A 21,987-nucleotide genomic window follows, 5' to 3' on the forward strand; every position below is an offset into this window, starting at 1 on the left:
GGAAATGCTGCTCAAGGCTCCATTTATTTTCTTTAATTCGCCTTCCTACTTTGAACCGGAGCAGCTGGGCTTGGTAGCAAATCTCACCTCTGGAACGTGGCGCTGGAAGGTTTAAATAGCACGCTCTGGTGCCCTGGTAGGTGCCATCTCCTCAGGAGGGATGTTTAACCACATGCACCAGAGAAAAGGATCTCCATTTAAGAGCTCATGGCAGGTTTCAAAAGGACTGCAGGGACAAGCCCGGTGCCCAGAGCTGGCACTCCTCCGCGATGTAACAGGTTCTAACGTCCAAGCCTTCAAGGAGCCGCTACTGAGTTCAAGGCGCCACTGTGTCTCCCTACACAAGTGTTACTCCACCACAACAGCTGGCGCAAAGGCAGACAGGAGGGCACGTTCTGGCACTTCTCTGAGCCCAGGTTCTGGATTAAGGGAAATTCCTCCACCGGCCCAGTCTGGTGCAACAACCACCACCAGCAACTCCCAGAAAGTGCCTGCAGAAACCTCTGCAATGGGGGGTGGACGTAGCACGTCATGGCACGTGCAGCATCTTCAGAAGAGCACACGGAGCTGGGAGAGCAGAGGCCAGAGCGGGGGTGGAGCAGGTGGACCCTGCAGTAAAAATCAGTGAGGGTGACAGCAATGTGATGGGAGGAGCAGCGCTGAATCTATTACCTATTACACCCCTGCCTACCATCTCCAGCTCTGGGAAGTGCCCTGAGATACTATCAGGCACAAGAGGCACTGAGAAAAGACCAAGTCTGATTAAGCTTCCCACTCCTGCAAGAGGGAATCCAAGATGGCAGCCAGGATGGAAGAAAGCAAGATGGGAAGGGCTCATCGGTTACAGATTTCAGAGGGACGAGAGCATAAAGGTTCATTGTCACAGACCGCAAAAGCTGGGGCAGGGAGCGTTAGTGGTGGTAACTTTGAAACTGGACTTCTTTTCTGGCTGGGAGAGGGAATTTGGTCAGCTCCATGGACAGAGATTTTCTTTATCAAATTCAGGATGCTCATTCTCACTTCATTACAAAGGAGGTTTCTTTAGAGCTGACTTTATGATGAGAAAGTTGCTACCATCAATAGAGAAATACAGAGATGCCATAGACAGATAGATACTATACAGAAACCATCCACAGAAGCTGTGGACAGACATCCAGATAGACAGACGCCATCAGAGACAGAAATCTTAGACACACAGATACTATATTACATGGACACACACCATCAATAGGTAGATACATACCTAGACAGATAGCTAGCTAGACATATAGATAGATACTATCGATAGACACAGACACCTAGACTAGCCAGACAGATGCCATTGACAGACACCATACAGATACCACCGATAGATGCTGCAGGCAGACAGACAGGCACCTAGCTAGCTAGACAGACAGATAATTACAATCTCAATCTCAATATTTCATTTTCGATAGCATTTCTCACCCACACTGCTGACACAGTGACACTCCTAGAGGATAATAGGCACCCAGAGTCATAGACACAGCTATTGAAAATGTGACACTCCACTACAGAGAAGAATTCTAGGTTTCTAGTATCACGCAGGGTATAGCGAATGCTGATCAGTGCCTCCTTTTTGATATCCCTCCCACCGCCCATAGTACTGCTCAATGACGTTAATAACCATTGGTTATTGCAGTACATCATAGTACTGGAGTTAAAGATGAGCAACCAGGCTTAGATCGTCTCCCCAAGATGAACAGAGCAGAATATCGGAAGCAACACACACTTTCATAAGGAACAATACTCTTCATTAACCACGCTCCTTTGAGACTATGATTCCTAACACTGGTCTGTCTGTATTACGGCTGAAGTTCTGGCCCAACTTGCTTCTATCTGCACTGACTGCACAGTTGCCTTTAACATCATGTTAGTCAGCAGGACTCCTTGGAGTCATGGCCTGACACCACGGAATTTGCTACTGTAGACAAGGGCCAGGAGTGATGGTGCCTGGCGCAAGAGGGTTACGTTTTCCGCTCGCCCTGGTCCCTGCTACCAGATGTGCTCTCTCTCCCCCACCACAGCCAAGCGGAGGAATTTGTCACAGGAGCTTGTGTTGCCAAAACATGCAGGTGTTAATTAAAATCACAGCAACCCAGTAATCGAGAGAGAAACAGCAGAGTCAAGGGGCTGTTTTTCTTTTCCTCGTTGTCTCTCTCCCCAGATCTCCTGGGCTGGTAATGCCGAGAGTGTCGCTGTTACGCAACTTCCCTGGTTTTCAGTGACTTTACTGCTGGGCAGGGGCGCCCGACTGGCAACCCTGGAGCCCTCTGTTTATACACAGGGCATGGGCGGTGGCATGGCAAGCTTCCCGGGCGCACCCTGTGCCTTGAAACTATCCAGTGAGTCAGATGGGGGGGGCTTATTGCACGGAAGTTGGGGCAGGGGGAGGGGAGAAGAGAGGATGAATGGAAGCAGAAGAGGACAAGGCAGAGAGGAGGTAGATCCAGGTTCTGCTCCCACTGTCTCCTGACGTGACCTCGGCCAAGTCACTTAGGGTCTGGCTCCGCTTCCAGCTGGAGACGTCAATCCCAGCTTGAGGAGACGCACTAGCTCTGATCGAGCTAGCCTGCTAAAAAGAGGGGTTGCCACGGTGGGCTGAGCAGCAGGAGGGGCTAGCCACCCCAAGCGGGATCCCATCCAACAGGCTGGCATGTATTTGGGGTAGCTCACCCCTTCTGCTCCCAGGGCTACCCTTCGGTTTCTAGCACAGCACTTCTCTCAGAGCGAATGCGGGCGTGTCTCCTCAAGCCGGAAGGTCACCTCCAGCTCCCGGTGCGGATGCAGCCTAAATCTCTCGCTGCCTCAGTTCCCCATCTGTACAACCAGGAGAACGGTCCTTCTTTGGTCTGTCTTGTCCATTTCAATTTTCAGCTTTCACGGAGAGACAGTCCCTGCCCTGGGAGTATATACAGGACCCGGCACAACGGGGCTAGGCACCAGCAGAACACAAACAAGTCAGCCCAGTTAGCAAGCAGAGAAGAGGAGCTAAGGGTCTCATTCTCATCTCCCATTTGAAGAGAGTGAGGGGAGACCGGGCTCCATGGGTGCATCCATTCCTTGACCTGTCTGTTGAGGCTGCCAGTCACAAGGGTGGCTACTGAAAAGCTTTCGACGCTGGGCTGAGACCTGACTATTTGCACTTGTGCTGGAGGGTTATGAGATCCTTTGGGCTTGGGAGGTGGCATGTTTTCAATGCCCCACACTTAGTGTTAGGAGGACATAGCTCACCTCCAGGCTGAGCTTAATACCAGACAAATGGGACGGTATTTGCCTACCGCAGGCTGTGAATCTCCCCAGGATTCCCAGCAGAACTACCAGCCATTAGATGTGTTTCCAGAAATGAAGTTACTCTAGGGCTGAGGCAATGGGGGGCAGCCAGAACACATGTAGCAGCAGGACACCTGGCCCCCTTACAGCTTCTGCTCAGAGCCTGGCAATGGCAGCCGTCACTACCAGCGGCACATCCCATTTCTCAGCACCAGGGACATTAAAACAGTCCGGGAGATGTTGAGTCACCCCCACCCCCCGAGAGGCTCAAGCTGTAGCAGCTCGTCCTTTTAGCTCTGGAGATCCCCAGCTCAATCCCCACTGTGTCAGCCAAGATGGCGGCCGTCACACGAGTGGGGGATCATCCGGCCGGAGAGGGGGACTTATAACACACGTTCACCAGTGATGAACCAGTCCATCCGGAGGGCATGTATAGGTTGGGTAGGGGGGCCTTTGCATCTGGCTTTGGTCAGCGTTAGGGCAGCAGGGTATATTATGGGCACTGCCAATAACTACGGGGGTGAGGGCACAGCCATGAACCATCTGGGAGATCTCCCACCCATGCCCACTTTGTCTGAACACAACAGCAGCCAGACTCCAGATTTGCTGGGATGCTCAGGCTGGGGAGAGGGTTGTGATACCCATCAATTGTGGGAGCAGGAATCTTCAGGTGCCCGGGAGAACCGTGCCCGGCTATCTCACTCACCCAGGTTCTGCCTCCGTCAGACTCCCTGCATCCTGGGCCAGAGTCCTGTGTGCGACAACTTCAGCCAGCCCAGCCCAGTAGGACTCACACTGCCTGCCTTTCAACACAGCCTTGTCTGACAGGGAGGAGATGGGCAGGGGGATGAGAGAGAGAGAGTATTGGGGAAGAGAAAGTAATAAAGAGAGACACACAGGGAGAAGGAAACGAGGGGAGTGAAAGAAGAGCACAAGAAAGATGGAGTGAAAGACAGAAGGTGCCGGGGGAAAAGAAGACAGAGCAAGAGGGAGAACCAGCAAAGGCAGCGAGTTCACTCTAGTCTGGCAGGTCTCCAGTGGGAGGGGGAGCTCCCTTACCCACTGAGATCCCGAATCCAGAAGGCTCACAGGGGGAAACCATCACACCTCTCTCTGGACATGTTGCTCCCCGCACCGTGCATTCTTATCCTGTTACCTTTCAGCAAAGCGGGGGACATGGGGCATGAACCAAACCCACAGGCTCCCCCCCAACCCCTCCCTCTTACCTTTTCCGCCGACTGTGACGTCCCAAAAAATATGGGGATGAAGGCTAACCAGACGATGCAGGTCGTGTACATGGTGAACCCGATGGGTTTGGCTTCATTAAAGGTCTCCGGAACCCCGCGGGTCTTAATGGCGTACACAGTGCACGTCACCATGAGGAGCATGCTGTATCCGAGCAAACAGATGAGGGACAGGTCGGAAATGTCACATTTGAGGATACCCCGGGCAAAGAGGGGGTCCGTAGTCCGCTGATCCTCATAGTCAATGATGGAGTGAGAGGGATCCACAATGAACCAGATGCAGACGCCCATCAGCTGCAGAGAGATGAGGCTGAAGGTGATGACCAGCTGGGAGGCGGGGCTGATGAAGCGAGGGGCGCTGACCGACTTCTTGCCCTGCTCGAAGATGCGGTAGATGCGGTTGGTCTTGGTGAGCAGGGCCGCGTAGCTGATGCTCATGCCCAGCCCCAGGAAGATACGCCGCAGCGAGCAGGTGCCCATGCCGGGTTCGGCGATCATCAGGAAGGTGGTGGCGTAGCAGAGGAAGATGCCCGTCAGCAGCACGTAGCTGAGCTCCCGCCCCGAGGCCTTGACGATGGGCGTGTCGTTGTAGCGCACGAACGTCACCACCACAAAGAGGGTGGCGATAATGCCCATGAGGGCGATGAAGACGGGCACCACGGCCCAGGGCGAGCTCCACTCCAGCTTCACGATGGGGATGGGGACGCAGCTGGTGTGGTTCTCATCAGGGCGCTCGTTAAAGCGGCACATCTTGCAGTGGAACTCGTCCAGCTGGTACTGGTAGCCGTCGCAGCGCTCGCAGTGCCAGCAGCACGGGATGCCCTTCACCAGCTTCTTCCTCTCGCCCGGCTTGCACGGCTGGCTGCAGATGGAGCTGGGGAGCTGGTGGGCCCCCCCAGGCCAGTGCATGCGCTCTATCTGCGGGAAGAGAGAGGAGAGGCCTCGCTGATCAACAATGAACTCAGCCCTTTGAGTGTACAAGGGGCTGGTAACACTGACTTGCTCTAAGCACAGTGTGGGCAAGTGTTGGGTGAGCTTGCCTCAGTCACCGGTAGCCTAAGGGCTTGTCTACTTGGGGAGTTTAAGCAGGATTAAAGCAAGTTAAAATCGAGTTAGTCCACTTTATCATTTGTGTGCCTGCAATGCCACTGAAAACTACTTTGGCAGTCTCCCAACGGCTACCCCACACTGCTTTGTGGGCGACCTTTACTGATCTCCCCAGCTCAGGGGTCAAGTTGACCGGATGTCCCCTCCCCAATATGTATGATGGGATGATGCTACATTTTGTCCATACACGACAACAGTTGTGATAATACCCAAGAAGCCCTATAGCATGCCTCGAGCGGCCGTGTGGAGCCAGGCCGAGATGCTGGATCCCATCAGGAGCTGGGGAGAAGCGCGATGCTGGAAGCTCTCATGCCAGCCACTGCAATAAAGACCTTTTTTGTGGACATTGCTGGGCAGATGACTGCGAGGGGCTATGGCCGGGATGCCGAACAGCGCTAGATGAAGAGCAAACAGCTCAGGAGAATATACGTTAAAACAAGAGATGACAGGAAAAGGTCCAGTGGGAAACATGCAACTGGTCCATTTTTTGAGGAGCTGGACAGGACTTTGCATAATTACGTGAACACTCAACCCGGGCAGATAGTGGAGCCTCCTGCTCACTAACACCCCCTTTCCCCTCCAAGGATAACCAGCAAGACTCATCGGAGGATGAGCTCAAGAGGCCAATGAAGAGATCTCCCTGGAAAGACAGGATCTCTTCGGGACCAAGTACCCTGATGCCAGCCATGTAGAAGACAAGCCCCATTTCTGCCCTGCAGCTATCAACCCCAATTCCTAGGCAGCACAGCCCAGACCGGAACTCAGGAGGCTGATCCTACGGAGGGAACCTCAGCATGTACATTTTAATTATTATTATTTTTTAAATAATGAAATATTTAAATGTCAATGTATTATGAGGATGCCATCCTACCGTGCTAGCTTCCGTGCCAGGTGCCCCATGGCCACCGCCATTGTAGGCAGGTGTGAGGGAGAAGCCTTTCTGAGGTGGAGGTCTACGCTTCCCTCTGTTGATCCACATTTTCTGTTCGGGACCCCGGCTCCCCTTTCCAAAATGGCGGCTCTGCTGGCTGGGCTATCAACCTCCATCTCATGCTAAAGACCCACATTTTAGAGGGCACATGCCCATACCTATTTTCTTTTCCCCTTCCCTCAGTTGTCCTGCAAGGCAAACGCCTGCCCTCCCCCTCACACCCTGTCTGCCAGTTCAAAATGGCGGCCGGCAACATGGTGCAGCTGTGGCCTCTACCCCATCACCACCTGTGGCAGATTTGCTTAATGCCTATGCCTAGGGAGGTTGTAGAATCTCCATCACTGGAGATTTTTAAGAGCAGGTTAGACAAACGCCTGTCAGGGGTGGTCGAGATAATACTTAGTCCTGCCACGAGTGCAGGGGATTGGACTAGATGACCTCTCAAGGTCCCTTCCAATCCTATGATTCTATAATGGAAACACCCCTTTGTGTGACAGGAGACTGTGGTTACAGCAAAAGAAGCTAGTGTTCTCACTTTACGTGAGATAGACATGAGCATGCAATGCTCAAATGTCTAGACAAAAATTGAGAATTTTTCCAACCTTAGATTTTGCTTTATTGCCCCTGCAGACTGGGTGAAAGTGCAGAGGAAAATAGATAGGCTTTTGCAATGATTGCCTGAAGCATTCACTGTTCCCGGTCTTCCTGTACGTAAGCCTGTGAAAAGCCACAAAGAGCTTTTCTATCCCCACAGAAAAGCTGTTTCACTGTAAAAATGCACGTTACAGGGCATTTCTACCTCAGTGGCAAGCTCAATTTTTGTCTAGACATTATGAGGATTGGCAGCACAGCCATTCCCTCAGGATAACTCCCAACTCCTGTAGCACTTCCAGGGGACCATCTCAGGGAATAACTTCCCAGCATATCTCGTTGGTTGGGCCTTCATCTTCTTAAATAAAGCCATTCTCTGCCTTTTAGGCCTGGTCTACACTACAAACTTAGGTCGGCGGAAGCAGCCTTAAGTTAACCTAATAATGTATGCATCTACACTACCAGCTCCCTTCCGCCAACCTAAGTTGCCTGTAACATTGTCTTCTGTACTCCACAGCTGCAAGAGATATAGCACTTAATTCAATGTTGATGGGTCGACAGAGAGGTAGTGTAGACGCAGCACTAGTCATCTGTCTCAGGATATCATCCAGAGTCAGCACAGCCTAAAAGGGAGGTATCCAGCTGGCCCCCATGTTCACCCGCTAATCCCTCTGATGCCACATAAGCACCTCCGAGGCAAAACCAACCCGGGAACCTAATTCCTGACCACAACCCCATTAAATCACTCTCCCCCAGCCACCAAGATACAAAGCCGAACAGACAAAAATCCCAATGCACACACCATTTACCATCTCCGAGGTTCCCCAAGCCTGAGAAGAATCGCAGGGAGGTAAAGCCAGAAATAGATACAACCCCCCCCCCCCCCCACACACACACACATACTGTCACAGCCTCTCTAGAATACAAACAATAACCATTTGTGATATATTTACTACTCCCACATCCCCGGCACCTGCCCTGGCCAAGCCTCCAAGGACAGGGGCCATCAAAGGCTGAGTGTCTGGCCAATATCAGGGGAGGGGAAACTCCTGATGAAAAGTTCACGGACATCACTGCAGAGCCCCCAAACTCCTGTACACAGCAGAGAGGTGAGGGCAGTATCTGAGGACGGAGAGGGAAGCAGACAAGGACGTCTCCAGGGAGGTCACTGCAGTGGCCAAGGAGAGCGTGGCAGTTGCCAGGGAAAGCATCGTCATGGTCAAGGACAGTCTAGAAAGACAGAGGGAAATGGAGAGGCAACTGCTGGAAATGAGACAAAGCTAAAATGCCCGGCTGCCACATGGATTACTATTTAGGTAGCAGGCACTGCAGTACTGCAAACCAGCACCCCAGCCACATTATGCATCCCCTGGGCAATATGGGCCTCTGGCAATAACAACTCATCCCACCATGTCACCAAATCATGCTCCCAGAGAGGCCAGTCCCTTCACAGACTCTAGCCCAGGGCACTAAGAACCGCGGCGACTGGAACCACAGCTCTTCTGAGCCCTCTATCGCCCCTGGCAACATCAAGCCTTGGCACTCCGCTCCAGAAGGTCCATGAACCAGAAGAGGCAGAGCGAAGGGGTATACTCACCTGTGGCTTTAAGCCCCAACGCCACTCTTTGCATTGTGCCCTGTTGCACCTTGCTGCTCCGTTTTGCGGCTGGTTTAATGAAATGGTTCCTTGTCGCTAGAGAATAGACTGCTTTTTAAATGTGTCATTAAATAATTAAAAGCCATTGTTTTATTATCGTTTCAGTTCAAGGTTCATTTCTCTTTGTTACGTAATAGATTGTTTAATAATAAAAACCTGGAAAACATTTTTGGTAAGGAGCTGACTGTTCCTTTTCCACAGAAAGCCCTTAAGTTTGCACTAATTCATAAGGTTTTACACCACACGGGCAAAGACACAAGATACAATAGGGACTGCCACAACGTTGCACTCCCAGGGCTCATAAACCCTGAGCTGCTCAAAAAACTCCCAACTCTCCCTCGCCCCAGGTTAACAGCTGGATGTGCAGCTACACAATTTCAGGCCTGAGACTCAGAATAAGAGCAACCTGACAACATTGCCCCGGCTGCTTCTATATTGTATTGTACACCTACTGGCTGCTGCGGAATACAATGTGTTGCTATAACCTTTGAAACGTTTGTTTTTAATGCTGCTTCCAAACTAGTCCACCAAGAGCACCATCTCCCTTTCAAACAGCCTGTCATAACTATAAAGGGAAGGATAACAGCTCTCCTGTGTACAGTACTATAAAATCCCTCCTGGCCAGAGACTCCAAAATCCTTTTACCTGTAAAGGGTTAAGAAGCTCGGGTAACCTGGCTGACACCTGACCCAAAGGACCAATAAGGGGACAAGATACTTTCAAATCTTGGGGCGGGGGGGAAGGCTTTTGTTTGTGCTCTTTGTTTGGGAGTTCGTTCACTCTTGGGACTAAGAGGGACCAGACATCAATCCAGGTTCTCCCCATCTTTCTAAACAAGTCTCTCCTATTTCAAACTTGTAAGTAAAAAGCCAGGCAAGGCGTCTTAGTTTTACTTTGTTTTCTCAACTTGTAAATGTACCTTTTACTAGAGTGTTTATCTCTGTTTGCTGTACTTTGAACCTGAGGCTAGAGGGGGGTCCTCTGAGCTCTTTAAGTTTGATTACCCTGTAACGTTATTTTCCATACTGATTTTACAGAGATGATTTTTACCTTTTTTCTTTAATTAAAAGCCTTCTTTTTAAGAACCTGATTGATTTTTCCTTGTTTTTTAGATCCAAGGGGGTTGGATCTTGATCCTCCAGGAGTTGGCGGGAGGAAGGAGGGGGATGGTTAATTTCTCCTTGTTTTAAGATCCAAGGGGTTTGGATCTGTATTCACCAGGGAATTGGTGAAGAGTTTCTCAAGGCTTCCCAGGGAAGGGAATCCACTTGGGAATGGTGGCAGTGGACCAGATCTAAGCTGGTAGTTAAGCTTAGAAGTTTTCATGCAGGCCCCCACATTTGTACCCTAAAGTTCAGAGTGGGGAAGCAGCCTTGACACAGCCAAACGTACACTCTGTTGCCGCTCTGCTTTTACTGAGGCAGTAGTTAAATAGCTCCTTCCTTCTGTCCAAGCAGCCTGAAAATGGCTTCATTAGCCAGGGAAGCAGAGGACGAACCGGAGGAAATGTCCACGCCATTAATGTCCATCATGTTCTTGGGGGCAACCAGCCCTTTCTCCGTTAAGATAAATTAAGCTGAGTTCCAAAATCTCCTAGCACTGGGATCCCTTGCAGAACATCCTGCGTTTATGTCCGCAAATCTACCACCAAATCTTCCTGGTGGGCAACCAGCCTGTGGAGCACCCTGGAGAAATACCCCTTTGTGTTTCTGAATTCTGAACCCTGAGTAGGGGTAGAGCAAACAATAGGCACCTGGGTCCCTTCAGTTGCCCCAGTACAGTTTGGGAACCCGTGTGTGCAAAGCCATCAATAAACTCCTGACCATTACCAAGCTTCAGAACCCGGTGCTACAATCTCTCTTCCATGGCTTCACACACCTGCATGACAATAACCCAATGGTCAATCTCCCCACACCATACTGGTGCACTATGGACCGGTTGCATTTGGGGGCAGCCAGCTTCCAGATGCCAGTGGTGACCCGCTTCTCCATGGGTACGGAGCCCCACATGTTGGTATGCTGCTACTGCAGCTCCCAGGGTTAGTTCAGCACATATCTCGAAAATGGTTGCTTTCTCCATCCTGAAATTCTCTCACAACTTCCTGTTAGCTCAGAACAAACTTCCCCCACCAATCCCAAGTCCCAAAGCGTCGCTGCATGCTGTGAAGCTGCTCCAGGAATCAGTCCTGTACTATCACTTGTTTGGTGTCTTCCTCTGTTTCTTCATTCTCACCCTGGATCCACCAACACTGAAAACTCTCCTGCTGCCGGAGGAGCTGCTACTGTGACATCAACTGGTCGCTGGTTCAGTAGGCGAAGTCCAAAGCCAAATTTATCCAGCTTTAAATGCTGAAATAGCCCGCAAGTGGCCACTGCATATTCAAGGTTGCCTACATAGTGGCATAGAGCATTGTTAGGTCCATGCTGGCCAGCAGAACTTCAAAAATGGCACTAACGCGCCCCTCCCCCCCCCCCGAAAGAAAGTACGGGGTGGAGACAGATGAATCATGGGATTTTTTTTAAATGTGAATTCACCTGGCTGCTGCTCTACATCCCACTGTTCACAGCGAGAAAAATCCCAGAATGCACACTGCTCAGCAGTGAAGCAAAGCACCATGGGATACCACGTCCTGAGTCTGCAGCAAACCGCCACCACAGATACACAATGACATGCATGGATAGAGGGCACACCATCCTGTGTGTACGCTGTTACTGCGGCTTGCGTATTGCACGTGAACTGATGCACATCAAAAAGCTGTAGATTAAACCCCCCAAGTAGACAAGCTCTAAAATAGGTAAGACTCCAGATCCCTAGAATGGCAATGATAGTGCATTCGTCTCCTAGCACACACCTGTCTGCTCACCATGACAGAAAACTGTGTGAGAGGGTGGAGATCTGAGCCATCAGAAAATACTGATTCATCAAGGCTGAAACTCTTTGTGGGGAAGAGTCAGTTTCAACTAATTTCCTGTTTCGAAAAGAGTTGGGGAAAAAAGTAGATTTAAAATTGTGGAAATGTCTGTTTAGACATTCTTGAAACCCCCAAAAGTTCCATTTTTCCATTTGAAATGACTTCTCCTTTGAAATTTTAAGTTACTTTGAAGAAAAAAATAAAAAGGCAAAATCAAATCAAAACGTTTCCACTGACCTAATCCAATTTTTTTTTAATTTTCAGTTCATGAACATTTTCATTATTTTGACTTTTTTGTCCAAATGTGCAAATGAGAAATTGTTTTTGGAATTCCAAAAGCATTCTCATGGGGCAGGAAAACGTTCTCCTGTCCAGATCTACCTATAATGTTGCCGGAGCGACTAGCGTTTGAAAAACAGGGGAAAAGATTAAATTGTTGCCTGAAAACCTATTCTTGGCTGCAATGATAGGATAATGGCTTCTATTAATATACCACCATCTACCCCATGATGCCAAAGTACACAAATAACTTCACAGACTATACAGGGACCAGTTCAACAGGCACTGAATTGCAGCCACCTCTGGGGTGAAAGGAGGCAAAGGCTACAGGCAGAGAATCATTGGTTTCATTAGTCCTCATTCAAAGACCCAACACAGACCAAGCTGTGGGCCACAGGGAGAGAATAACGACCCCCAAAGACAAGGGAAAAAATAAATTGTTTGGCCCAAAGGTTACAAAACTGTGGCAATGTTTTCTTTGAAAAGCTCTAGCATCCCCGTGCTGTCAAGGAGGGATTTGCAATTAGACGGGGGCGGGGGGGATGGTCTCTGTGTCAGGGATGTGCCTTTTGCCACCCAGGGTGAAAATCAGCCTGATTTGGGCCAAATTATAAAACCTTGGGGGGGGGGGGGAAATAAGAGTGGAAAAAGTAGCATGGGACCATGTAATTAAACACAATATCATGATGAAGATACATAAGGGGGGTTGAATTAACGTAGCACAAACAACTTCAACTCTAGCATTTCCTAACTTTTGACGGCTTGATTTTACAAACTTAATAACGTTCTTTTTAGATAGGGTTTGTTTGTTTGTTGGGGGGTATGATATATCTTAACGGTGTATTGAACACAGGCTGGGAACGGTTCGGCACAATTAGTGGAATTGGTTGGTGTGTCTAGTTTCGGAATTCCCAATCCCACGTCACCTCTCTTCAACTAATGCAATGCTCCCTAATGGAAGCTCTAGGGATGAAGGGATAAAGCTGTTGGCCCTGTCTCTTTGCTGGGACCATCTCCACTGACTCCACAGCCAAATGCAAAACCAGTCCAAGGTCTTACTTTTAAGTGCAGGTGATCGGTCCAGTGCCCAATGACTTTGTACTCAGCAGTAGAGTTTTTGATCTGGTATTGGTAGATGTCATAACGGCCAGGTGCATCTCCATTCTCGTTAAACGTCACCGGCATCCCAGCAATGCCTGCAAGACAGGAAAGTTAACATCAGAGAGCAAAGCAACATCTGCTCCAATGATGTGCAGTGTGTCTGATCCATCTAGCGCAGTGTCCCATTCAACTCCTGATAAAGTCAATGGGATCTTTGCTATTAACTTCCGTGGAGTCCTTAGATCAGAGGTTCTCAAACTGTGGTCTGCGGACCATCAGTGGTCCACGAGCTCCATTCAGGTGGTCCGCGGATAGTTCCCTCTAAGGTGCATACCTGCGTGGTCGCACACGAGGGAATGAAGAGCCACCCACCTAATTAGTGGAGTCCCGCAGGCGTGGCACCACCAATTAGGTGCCTGAACCCTGGAGAAGACACGCATGTAAGGTCAGGTGGTGGCCTTGGGGGGAATAGAGGGTAACTGGGAGGGGGAAGTGAGGTGAGAAGAGGTGGGGGGAATTTGGGACATGCAGGACTGTGGTGGCCAGAGAAAGAGGCGACTTTCCCCAGCTCCAGGGCTGCCGGGGAGACACGGCCCCCCTTCCTGCCTCAGCTCGGGGGCTGCCACCACGGGGGAAAGACCCCCCCTCCTTCCCAGCCACAGCTCGGGAGCTGCCGTGGCGGGGGAGAGAGGGCACATCCATCGCATTAGAAAGGTAAGACTACTGATATTAAAATATGAGTTGTGTGCTTTTATTTGTAGAACAAAAGAAGTTAATTATTATTACAGTTTTTTTTATATAATGCTTTTATCCAAAGCACTTTACAATAGTTAGCTAACGATACACACAACATTTGGAAAGATCATTAAGTGGTTCGCCAACACCCTCAGCAATTTTCAAGTGGTAGGCGGAAAAAAAGTTTGCCTTAGATTATTCTCTTCTTCCATAGTATCTTCCCAGTGTCATGCATTCTGGTGACATTTGATAAATACTATTAAAAAAAATAAACCAGCCTTGCAAACCTGCTAGGACAATTTACCAGCCTGTAGAGACAGAGGACAAATGGATACTTAGCTATTTGGTTACCATTAATTCAATAGTCAGACAAAACTACATTTGCCTTCTAAACAAAGAGCACACCTGTCCCAATTTTTATTAACAACATTTGGCTAGAAATGCCTGGTTTGATAAATAATGCGTAAACAGAAGTTTCACTCCATTTAATAAAATCACAGAAACAACACATCCTGGGGAGTATAAAGGGGCTCCCTCTGCAATATGCCAACATCCTTTTAAACAGAGAGATTTGATGATTATATTACTGCAGAAGGTTTCTCTAAACAAAAGTTCACTGTTGTACTGATGATCGTAGAATTGTAGAAACGCAGGGCTGGAAGGGACCTCGAGAAGTCATCGAGTCCAGCCCCCTGCACTGCGGCTGGACCAAGTAAACCTAAAGCTTCCCTGACAGGGGTTTATCCAACCTGTTTTTAAAAACTTCCAATGATGGGGATTCCACAACCTCCCTTGGAAGCCTGTTCCAGAGCTTAACTACCCTGATAGTAAGTTTTTCCTAATATCTAACCTAAGTCTTCCTTGCTGCAGATTAAACCCATTACTTCTTGTCCTACCTTCAGTGGCTGTGGAGAAGAATTGATCACCATCCTCTTTTTAACAGTCATTAGCATATTTGAAGACTGTAGTCAGGTCCTGCCCCCCTCCATCTTCTTTTTTCAAGACTAACCATGCCCAGGTTTTTTTTAACCTTTCCTCACAGGTCAGGTTTTCTAAACCTTGTAGCATTGTTGTTGTTCTCCTCTGGACTTTCTCCCATTTCTCTACATCTCTCCTAAAGCGCGGTGCCTGGACCTGGACACAGCACTCCAGCGGTGGCCTCATCCATGCCGAATAGAGGGGAACAATGACCCCACCGTGTCTTACTTCTGACACTGATCCTTTTGTCTCTGGTATTTACCCGCAAGGATTTGTAAACTTGTTAAAACATCCAAAATAAACAAACAGATAAAAAAACAAATCTGCTTGCCCATGCAGCTGAAGATAATGAAAAAACAAAAACGCATGGAGTCAGATCCTCAGCTGGTGAATGTCAGTGCAGCTCCCTTCAGCACCTGGCCTCCTCACTTGGCAACAACTACTTAATTGCCCTTGGCCAGCGGGCGATTAGAATTTGGCAAGGCTGAAATTAATTAATAAATATCACATCATCAGTGCCTAGATACTGCAGGGAGGGGGTCGTTAGAAATTCCTTGGACCTGATATGGAAGGATGTTGGCCTGGTAATGGCAGAACCGTTTGGAGAGACTCTGGGGCTGGTATCCTCCAGCCTCGCACCTTGTGCGGTCACTCTTAGGCCCTAACTCAGCAAAGCATTTAAACAACATGCGTAAGTCCATCCCTCTTCAGCGAAGCCTGGCACTTCACTATTAGGAAGTGCTGCAGTCTCATGGCCAGTGGAACGGACGCATGAGCGTAGATGCTTTGCCCGGTCGGGCCGGCCTGTTGGATTGCAGCCTTAGGCCAGCACAGAACACCTCCAGATCAGAATTCTCCACTCACACCGGTGGTAGCAGTTCACACCCCCTTTGCACAAGTGCAAATGGTTCCAAAAGGTGCCAAGCGGAGAGGCAAGCTGAGAGGTTATGACAGAGAGGGGGGAGGGGGAAGACGGGGGGGGGCACATTATTGAGAGAGAAAAAGAGAGAAATGACACTACAAAGTTATGTTGGCTTAACTACATCGCTCGGGGCTGTGCAAAATGTCATGCTCTGTGCAATCTAACTAAGCCAACCTAAGGTCCAGTGTAGACACTGCTAGGTCAACAGAAGAATTGTTCTCTCCACCTACCTACCACCTCTCGGAGAGGTGGATTTACTACAACGATGGAAAAACCCCTTCCGTCACTGCAGCACGTGTCTACACTCCAGTGCTGCAGCTGTCCTGCTGTAGCATTTCTGGTGTAGACATAGCCCAAGAGAGAAGGACTATGTAGAGTAGATGCCAGAAGAACTAATTCACTCCCAAGTGGAAATCAGCCTGCTTTTCCTCACCTGTGTCATTTACCCGATCAATCGCATTACCCGTGTAAAGCAGATTGCAAAGGGCACTCTGCAGGGCTCCCTTCCCACCCGCTAGTGGCCTGCACGGTCTCACACCATCTTCGGATGTCTGGGAGTCTCTTTCTTAAAGCACTGAATAATAAATCCACATACAGTGTCAGGGCATCGTGACGCTACATCATTCATTCAGCAGGAGTGGTGATCTCCTCTCAGCAGTCAGCTATGCAGCTTGCCGAGGAAAACAACCACACAGCATCGCTCGCATTTATATACAGGCTGGGCGAACGCGGACTTCATGGAATGGAGAGGCTGGAAGCAGTGGCTGCAAGCAGGCTTAGCCCAGACAGATGCTGTGCATAATTTCTCTGCACAGTTCTGCTGGTACACCTCAATCTTGACCCACAGCCTCCCTCGCTATTCCAGCCATAGGCTTCCCCCTGAAAGCACTTAATCCTGACCTGCCATTCTCCTGCTACTCCAGTCCTGGACCTCACACAGTTCTGCCAACTATATTTGCAAGAGACACAGACAGTGCAGACAACTGACCGACACATCCCTACCCCTGCTCCCTGAACACCCCATGCTATCGGAGTCCTCAGGCTGGGGCTCGGCTCAACACAGGCTGCCAGGCAGGCACTGAGCTTTGTGATGCAGGCCGACAAGGAGCAGAGATTACTCATTAGGCTCGTTTAACTCAAGGCAGCCTTTGAATCCAGGCCCCTGGGGCTGCACTAACCCACTGCACTACTGAGCCCTTCAGATAAAAAAGCAGGGTTTGATTCAGACTTTGACTGAGCAAGGGAATCTCCGTTGGTGTCAGTGGCCCACAGAGCGAGGCAGGGGAAGGAATATGATGGCTTGCCCTTACTGGCTGTCATGGTGCCAGCGCGCTTCCCACAGGGCATGCCGGTCAGGGTGGACACCCTCCATTTGCAAATGGTAGCTCTGCCGCCGGTCCCTCCCCTCCCCACAGCGCATTACGCTTGACAGAGTGATTGGCTTTGACATCTCCTGCCATTCATGTGCAGCGAGGATTGCCCTAGCTTGGCACTCGGGGATGTAGCCCGGGGAGGGAGAGTGGGTGTGAGCCGGGATGCAATACAAATACTTCAAAACAGTGGCGGCCAATGCTCAACCTCGGCTCCACACCAGCTGCTCGCTGCACAGAAACATTTCCCGCAGCGCACAAGGGATGGCTACTGGAAGGGGGAGTTTCGCCGCCTGCAGCTTTGCCACATTTAAAAAAAAATTTACTTTAAAGTAAAATCAAATGAACTGTGCAAATAAATACGAACACAAGAAGAGAACAGAAAATCAAGCAAGAGGGGAAGAAGGAAAAATAAATAAGGAAGACAGATTGCAGAGGAGATTGCAGGGGAGAGATAAATAGAAGTAATAAGAAGGAAGGGACAGAAAATGTTTATTAAAGAGATATAGTACAGGGAAGAGATGAGTTTCCAGAGGAGATCTGAAGGAAGACAAAGCTGTAACAGAATGAATCAGACGAGGAGCTCATTTCAACAAAGGGGGAGAGGAAAGAGAGAAGGAATGGAAGTAGAACAAGAAAGGGAAGCTAAATAAGGAAAGGTGGTGCTGTGTTAAGGCTTGGGGCTAGCAATGTAAAGGCTCTAGGTTCGATTCCCGCTGCTGACTCCCTATGTGACCTTGGGAAAAAATCACCAGAGTTTTCAGGAGGGGTTAGCTCCTCAGATAAGTGGTCAGTACTGGGATTTTTGAAAGCTCTTATGTGACTCAGGAGCACAAGTCTCATTGACTTCCAGCGTCCTCCTACATCACTCTGGTGTTCTTTAACATTCCTAGCCTTAATTTTCAGAAGCGCCCAGCAGCTTGGGTGCTGAGCTCTTTTGAAAATCTGCTTCTTAATCACTCTGTGCCTCAGTTCCTTCTCTATAACGTGGGGACAATAATAAAACCATGGCATCTATTTAGATTGAAGGCTCTCTAGGGCAAGGACTGTCTCTCACTGTGTATGTGTATCTCAGGGGGGCTTCTAGTTGCTACCATAATACACATAATAAATAGAAAGTCCAGGCCAAGAGCAGAAGAGACCTGGTTCCACTTTCATTCACAGCCCTGTAGATCTGGAGTAACTCCAGTGACTTTACCAGAGTCATTCTCCAGTTACTCAGAGCATAATTGGTCCTTGTTCCTCTCTTACCGCCCCCCCCCCCACTCCCACCCCTCCGCCATATTGAAGGCCAGACAGACAGACCTGAGAAGTTGACGTTGCGGATGTACTTGAGCAGCTCCACGCCGTCCACCGGGTCCATCCTGGGGCAAAGGCCGACCTTGCCAGGACACAGGCTCTTGTGCATGTTGTGCAGGGCATGGCCCATGGCATACACAGCGTCAATGACGAACTGCACCTTCCCCTCCTGCTCGTACGAGGAGTCCTGGCCAATCCGCTCGCGGTCTGCAAACACACAACATGGGGCCATGGCAGCATCAGCTCACTGGTCGCTCCCTTCAGCCAATCCCACCGCAGCCACCACACTTCCCACAGTTCCTCCCGCTGGGATTGGCAGAGCAGGGAGCTACTGATGGCCTCCCCCATTTCCTAGAGTGATTACTGCAAGGAAAGACTGAACTCAGGTCTGAGGGAGTTTCCCCAGAGCCAGCATACGTTCTCTTGTCCCTACGGTACCAAGTATCTGGGATAAGGATGGTACTACTGTATCTGGGAGCTCACTACAGCCATTTATTGCTGCTAGAAGAAACTGGCACTTCTGCCTTACACCATTCCCGATACAGCCATGCTTGTGGGATCTAGTAATGTAGAAAGGCTCTGATTTTAAGAGTGACTCCCATTAAGTTCAGTCAGAGGCGCAGGTGCTCAGCTGTTCTCAAAACCAGGCCGAATAATAAACGGGCAGGAAGGACGGTTTGCGGTTTAAAGCTGGGGACTCACAATCTACTCCCAGCTCTGCCTCTCACCTGCTGTGACACCTTAGACCAGTCATCAGGGGCCTGCTTTTTTCAGAACGGATGATGGCTTGCAAATCCCGTGACGGCGACTGCAGTTGGAGCTGTGGGTTCCCCACATCTCTGAGAATCTGCCCCTTTAATCTTTCTCTGCACCCTAATTCCACAACTGCAAAACAGTCGTTTCTTTGTCTGCTTTGTTTATTTCAATCATAAGCTCAAAGGAGCCTCATCATACCAGGCAGATATGTTACAGATAATAATAGATAAGTCCTATCTAAATTCCTAGATAGAACCATTACTCTGATTTGAATACTCCCAAATACTGAGGTATATGTAATCCTGATCTGAATTTTATACTCTGAGCACATCACTGACACATATATTTCTCTGGGCGTAGCTGTGAGCTGCTAGACATCTATTGTGCAGAAGTTCCCCTGAGACGCATAGCAGCATCATTTAATCACTTATAGTTGTTTCGCACTTCCATCTTAACACTGATCTCTACTCTAAAGCCCATAAAATTCTTCAGCTAGTTAGAACTCATCTTTCCCAGCCAGGAAGTTTATGGTACATAAACTTTACACAGTAAACAGCATCAGGGTGAAAATATATTCCAAGCAAGCCCCAAACTCTTCATGGAACTTGAATGAGGCTGCAGTGGACAGTTCTGAAGCTGCGGCAAACTATAGCCAATATCCAAAGCCCGGTACCCATGGCTGGAATGGAAAGATGTCATCTCATTACACTGCAAGCACTGCCTTAGGGAGATACCTCCTCCAGCTCTGCCAAACTTCCCAGTACTGCAATAAACATTTCCAGGAAGTCCCGCCTTCTGGAGGCAGGACATCCAGGAGCATTAGAATAACCTGGCAGATCCTCTGCAAGCCATTAAAAGTGCAGAGCTTGTCATAGATCCTTCCTGGTCAGTGTGATCACCATTATACAGGACCCCTGAAATACTTAACTGGGAGGGAGGCAATGTGTTGCCTAGAGCTTATTTGGTATAACTAGACATGGTTGTAAAATTTCAAGTTTTCAATGAAAAATTAAAAACGGAAATACTTCAGTTTAAAATCAAAATATTCAATTCTGAAATGCCACCATGGTGCCTAATGGGGGTTGTAGGTCAGGTGCCTCATATGCCTCTATAGGCTGGGCTCCCTGGTTGGACTACATCTCCCATGATTCATAATGACATTACCACCACCCCCATGAATGGAGGTGATGTATCATGGCAGTCGCATGCCACAGTGCATTCTGGGAGATAAAGTCCAACTGAAGAACCTGGCATATGATACAACTGAACTACAACTTCCAGGAGGCACCGTGGTGGCATTTCAAAATCAGATTATTTTCATTTTCAGCCAAAACCACTTCCATTTTCAGATGTTCTGTTTTTAGACAAAAAATTGAAATATCCCCACAGAAGGCATATGCTGTTCATGTAAAATTCCATTTTGTCGAAATCCCAATTTTCTGTCAAAAAACAGATAGACTATTTTTGGCCAGCCCTGAGCAGAAGACTTGATTCCTGATTGCCCATAGGGAGTCACAACACTCTCGCTTCACGATGGGAAGATGCTCCCTGTACGCCTCTCCCTGGAGAGCTCAGGACTGTGGCTAGCCCCTAAATTCAGACCCCGTCCTGAGCTTCTCCTCCACTTTCACCCCTGAGCCTGGCCTGTGGATTGTTTTATTTACACCCCACTAGAGCTGTCTGCAGTTGGCACTGGGCCACACTGCACATATTCTCTGGCATCCCCAAGTTCACACACTCCAGTCACAGCCTGAGCTACAGCTTATGCAAATATTATTCATCCTCCAGCATGCTGGGCTCATCAATCTCACCATCAGCTGTGACAGTATCAGGCTCTCGGGAGCTATCCGCAGTGTCAAGGGACTGTCTGTGCAACATCCATCACTAGCCACGCATCCTCTACCATGCTCTCCCCACCTCCCTCCCCACCCCCCTTGAACTCTCCTCCCATCCTACTCCCCCACCCGCCCTCTCCGCTCCCCCAGGCGCTGACCCATAGATTGATTCCCCACCTCGCCTGCTAGCCCTAGATGGTGGAATCATTCAAGTGTGCAGTAATTACCAGCGACAGCTGCCTGCCTTTCCCTGTCATAACCGCTCCTAATGGGACTTGAAACATGTTAATCATTTAGCGAAAGACACCGATTAACGTAACACGCTGTTAATTAGAGCTAAGAAAGAGTCCCCCGTGGTGTGGCGCTGCAGTAGTGTGTGGCCGATAGGGGCTTTCCCGCTACTCCAGCATCACATCCAATAACAGAACCCTCCAGATGCCCAGCTGAGTGACACCAAGCACAGAGGGCTAATGTCATGGGAGCTCGGCAAAGCAGATGGGGGCTTTAACCCAGGGCAAGGAGTGGGCTTTGTGAAGTGAGGGCCTGTGAGGAACCATCCGAGGGGGCATTCAGCTACCAGGAGTGGTAGGAACGGTACTAGGGAGACACTGTGTGGGGACAGCATGGGGGTGATTTTGGGGAATGTTGTGCACTGGATTGTACAGGTCCTTCCAGGGTTTCTGATTCCAGGCCGGGCCTTAGGGAGACCCTGTGTGATAACTCCAGGCAGCACAGGCTGGGAGTTAGAGAGCCAGAGAGAACCACAGGGTCTGCCTGACTCCAGCCGCCTGAGTCAAAAATCCCCTTTATATTCACTACGTCTCTTCTCTACCACTGGGGGGCTCTAGGAATCAGGCTACTTGTGGCAGTCCCTGCACAAGGGTAAAATGTCCCCAGGCCACTCAGTACCCAACCCAGCGAGGTGCAGGCCTCAGGAGATTGCAAGGGTAGATTAGAATTCGAAGCCAAAGGTTCAGAAG

The 21,987-nt window shown here is 49.4% G+C and overlaps 1 protein-coding gene across 4 annotated transcripts in view; it reads right to left on the reverse strand.

Annotated features, from left to right (window-relative positions):
* The window catches only part of GRM4 (glutamate metabotropic receptor 4), a 216,837-nt gene that overhangs the window by 26,715 nt on the left and 168,135 nt on the right, over nucleotides 1-21,987 (reverse strand). For all 4 annotated transcript variants that reach the window (XM_008174587.4, XM_005309676.5, XM_065591665.1 and 1 more), the window contains 3 exons: nucleotides 18,423-18,623; nucleotides 13,071-13,207; nucleotides 4,518-5,453 (listed from right to left, as the gene is read on the reverse strand). In XM_008174587.4, the coding sequence (XP_008172809.1) occupies nucleotides 4,518-5,453; nucleotides 13,071-13,207; nucleotides 18,423-18,623 (1,274 nt within the window). The remainder of the gene's footprint in view (nucleotides 1-4,517; nucleotides 5,454-13,070; nucleotides 13,208-18,422; nucleotides 18,624-21,987) is intronic.

Source organism: Chrysemys picta, chromosome 4, assembly GCF_011386835.1.
Source record: "Chrysemys picta bellii isolate R12L10 chromosome 4, ASM1138683v2, whole genome shotgun sequence".
Classification (NCBI taxonomy): Eukaryota; Metazoa; Chordata; order Testudines; family Emydidae; genus Chrysemys; species Chrysemys picta.